Source organism: Aptenodytes patagonicus, chromosome 6 (genome assembly GCF_965638725.1).
Source record: "Aptenodytes patagonicus chromosome 6, bAptPat1.pri.cur, whole genome shotgun sequence".
NCBI classification, from domain to species: Eukaryota; Metazoa; Chordata; class Aves; order Sphenisciformes; family Spheniscidae; genus Aptenodytes; species Aptenodytes patagonicus.
The window spans coordinates 18884765-18888105 of NC_134954.1; the positions used below are offsets into that span (position 1 = coordinate 18884765).

The 3341-nt window shown below is 56.6% G+C and overlaps 1 protein-coding gene across 6 annotated transcripts in view; it reads left to right on the forward strand.

The window, feature by feature from the left end:
- Nucleotides 1-1217: 1217 nt before the first annotated feature.
- MECOM (MDS1 and EVI1 complex locus) overlaps nt 1218-3341 on the forward strand; it is a 354166-nt gene continuing 352042 nt past the window's right edge. For 4 of the 6 annotated variants that reach the window (XM_076341393.1, XM_076341395.1, XM_076341394.1 and 1 more), the window contains exon 1: nt 1218-1277. In XM_076341393.1, coding sequence (XP_076197508.1) covers nt 1241-1277 — 37 coding nt within the window. In that variant the 5' untranslated portion in view covers nt 1218-1240. The remainder of the gene's footprint in view (nt 1278-3341) is intronic. The other 2 variants (XM_076341398.1, XM_076341400.1) reach the window with 2 other exon arrangements.

Consider the following 3341-nt stretch of genomic DNA (forward strand, 5'->3'; position numbering starts at 1 on the left):
TTTGGGGGAGCAGCGCGGGATACGCGGTGCCCCCGCCCCACGGCCCGGGCGCGGGGGGTTGTCACCGGTGGGGTGCGGAGGGTGCTGGGCGGGGGGGGGGGGGGGGGGCCGGGCCGGCGGGGGGGCTCCGCGGGCGGCCCCGATCCGCAGCACCGGCAGCCGGGGGGGTGGGGGGGTTGAAGGGGGAAGGGGCGATGCTGGGGATTTTATTAAAACAAAAAGTTGAGCAGCGTGTATGTACTGGCGCAGCACCGGGCCTGAAAGATTGTAATTTTCTTTTATGGTGTCTGGCAGGATTTGCAACAGATATTAATGGGAACATAAATAGCGCATGGAAGGTATTGAACAAAACTGTTTAATGCAAGGAGGTTGTACCAGAGGAAAATCTATATGTAGTTTGGATTGATTCATACCTCGGACACAGCCATCCCCTAAAGGAGTTCCCAATTTCTGCGCGCTCCCTCTTTGACTGGCAAACCCTGTAATTAAAACAGATTAGAGCGATCGGTGTTACTGTTTTAGAAGCGCTTTTTTCCTGCCCAAGTAGTGGTGGCTGAGCCGAGTTCAAGGTGGGGAAAAAGTGTGTGCGCTGGGAAAGTGTACAGTTTAATGGTACGCATACATAATAAAACATATAATCAAATTATATCTCTCTGTCTATATATACGCAGAGATCTACGATAATTGCGGCCGGGTGAGAATAAACTATTCAAATGTTGCAAAGACGCCAGAACAGCATTAATATCCCATAAAAAAGAAAAAAAAAAAGGAAGCAAACGGCAGAAAAAAGGTGTCATTTCTTCCAGCCCCAGCCCCTGCCCCGGGGAGATTTCTCCCGCTATAACCCCCCCCGGGTGCGCAGGCAGCGGAGCGGCTGCCCCGCGGCCGCGGTCGCGCAGCCCGGCGGCGGCTGCCCGCCTCGTCCCGGCCCGTCCCGGCCCCGGTGCCGGCTGTCAGGGTCCCCACCGGCGGTGATGGATCGCTGCAAACTTTTTTTTGGCGGCGCTGAAATGTTGAAGAGCGGGGGGGAGCCGCCCGTGCGCATGTGCGAAGGTGTCCAAACTGACAATGCTGGAGAGATAGCGAGCCGGGATTGAGAGAAAGGGAGAGTGTGTGTGCGGGAGAGGGAGAGGAGAGAGGGAGAGGGGGAGCGAAAAAGGAGGAAAAGCTCCGGGAGGAAAAAAAAAAAAGCCCCCCCCCACCCCAAGCCCACGCCAGCATCGGCCGCGGGACTGGCAGCATGCGATCCAAAGGCAGGGCGAGGAAGCTGGCCGCAAGTAGGTGCAATACCCCTTTCTCTTGGCTTTTCACCCTCCCTCTCTGCCATGTTGCATAGACATGTCTGATGCGGCGCGGAGCTCGCAGGCAACCTGCAGCATCCCCCCCCGCTCCGCCCGGCCCGGCCCGGCCCGGCTCGGCTCGGCTCGGCCCGGCGGGCGGCGGCGGGGACCGGGGTGGGGGGGTGCGGCGGCCGGAGCCGGTCTGGGGGCTGCGGGCGGCCGGCGGGAGGTGGGGAAGGAGTTGAGGAAAAGTTCAGTGGCGAGCGCTGGAAGTTGCTGCTGCTGCCGGGGGCTGGAGTGGGGGGGGGGGGGGGGTGGGAGGGGGGGGTGCGAGAGGCTCCGGGCCCTATAGTGGGCGCTGTCGGCCGTCGGCAGGGCCGGGGGCCGCGGGGGTGTGTGTGTGCGTGTGCACGGAGGGGCAGCGGCAGCTCTGCGGGGGAGGCGGCGAGCCCCGGGCGCAGGTAGCCGGTGCGGAGCTACCGGGGACTCCCCCCGACCCTGCCCCGCTCGGCCGCGGGCTTGTGCCAAAAACCACCCCCTCACGCCACACCGCGCGTGGGAGCGGGGCGTGCGCGGGGCCCCGCGGGGGAGTGGCGGCGGAGCGCGGCGCGGTGCGGGTGGGGCCGCGGGAGCCGCCCCGCGTGGCCGGGATGCCCCGCGCGGGTGTCGGGGGGGCAGCGGGGCGGCCGGGCAGCGCGGAGCGGTTCCCAGCCTGCTGGAGTCACCCGCTAAAAGTTGATGTAAATGTTGTAATTTCAGGCGCTTTTCCAGCACTTTTTATACAGTTTGGCCGCCCGAAGGTCTCTGTTCCGCGAGGCGAGGGCTCGGCCGTCCACACGCAAAGCCCGACTTATTTAATTATTTGTCTTACGCTCACCCCATCTGTTTCTCCTTTATGATAGGGATCTTTGTTTTTAACTGCTGCAGTGTTGGCTTTTTTTTTTCCTTAAAAAAAAAAAGAGGGAATTAACAACAAAACTTCGCCAGCTTTCGCGTCCTATTTTAAAAGCAACTGATGTCTTTATTTTCTCTGACACATCTGGGCAAGTTTCATTTGATATCCGTGGCGACGGCAACTCACATTCCCGAGTGAAAAAAAAATGGGCAGGCGAAAAAAAAAAAAAAGTCAGATGAATTGTTGCATAAGTTGCGTGACGTAAAAAGCAGATGCTTATTTACTCTTTATTTGTGAAGGGGGAAAAAAATAGAGGAGCGTGGAAAAGGGGAAGCGAAGATCTCTCCGGATCATCATCAGCTTTTCTGTGAACCTTAACAATAACAGCAGCAACCTGCATTTGATTAGGTGATTTTAAAGGGGATAATCCAGCGCCCACAATTTGAAAACAAATATGTTGTTAAATCTCCAGGTTGCCATCCCTACTTTGGAGCTAATTATGGAAAAAATTCTCACATCCCCGACCAAATCTGTCAGGTTTCCTTGCCTTTCCCTTGCTTTTCTCGCTGCGCAGCGATGCGGGGCTGCTCCTGCTCCTGCTCCTGCTTCTGCTCCTGCTCCTGCTCCGCGGGCGAGATCCGACCGTCTGCAAAGTTTCTGCTCTGCGCTGCGCGTCTTGGCTTTCGCTGCAGCAGCAGCAGCACTTTCCCCCCCAGACAGATGAGTTGCATTAAATAATCCTTCGGTTACAATCCGCTCATAAAGGAAATCATATTTTAAAAGCGTTTGTGTGTGTGTGTGTGTGTGTGTGTGTGTGTGTGTGTGTTTCGAAAAGCTGTTTCTTTCCCCCCCGAAGAGCGTCTCAGTTTCATGGCAAGTGGAAGGAGGGTTGCAGGCGACCCCTGTAATTTAGTCGTTCGAGAGGAAAAGTTTTTAGCTTTTCGCTTCTTTCTGGCCGGGTTGGGAATAGAAAACATATTGTAGCCTTCACCCTCTTACTTGGAAAACGGTACAGATCGGGACGAAGCGCACTTCTTCAATTATTTCACTTCTACTGCTTTGTGCGTGAAATAAAAATCGCCCCGGTTGTGTGACTGTCGCTAATACCCAGGAAAGCTCTTTCTTCTTAATTAAGGGAGAATACCTGAAGCGCGCAGTTTCTTGAC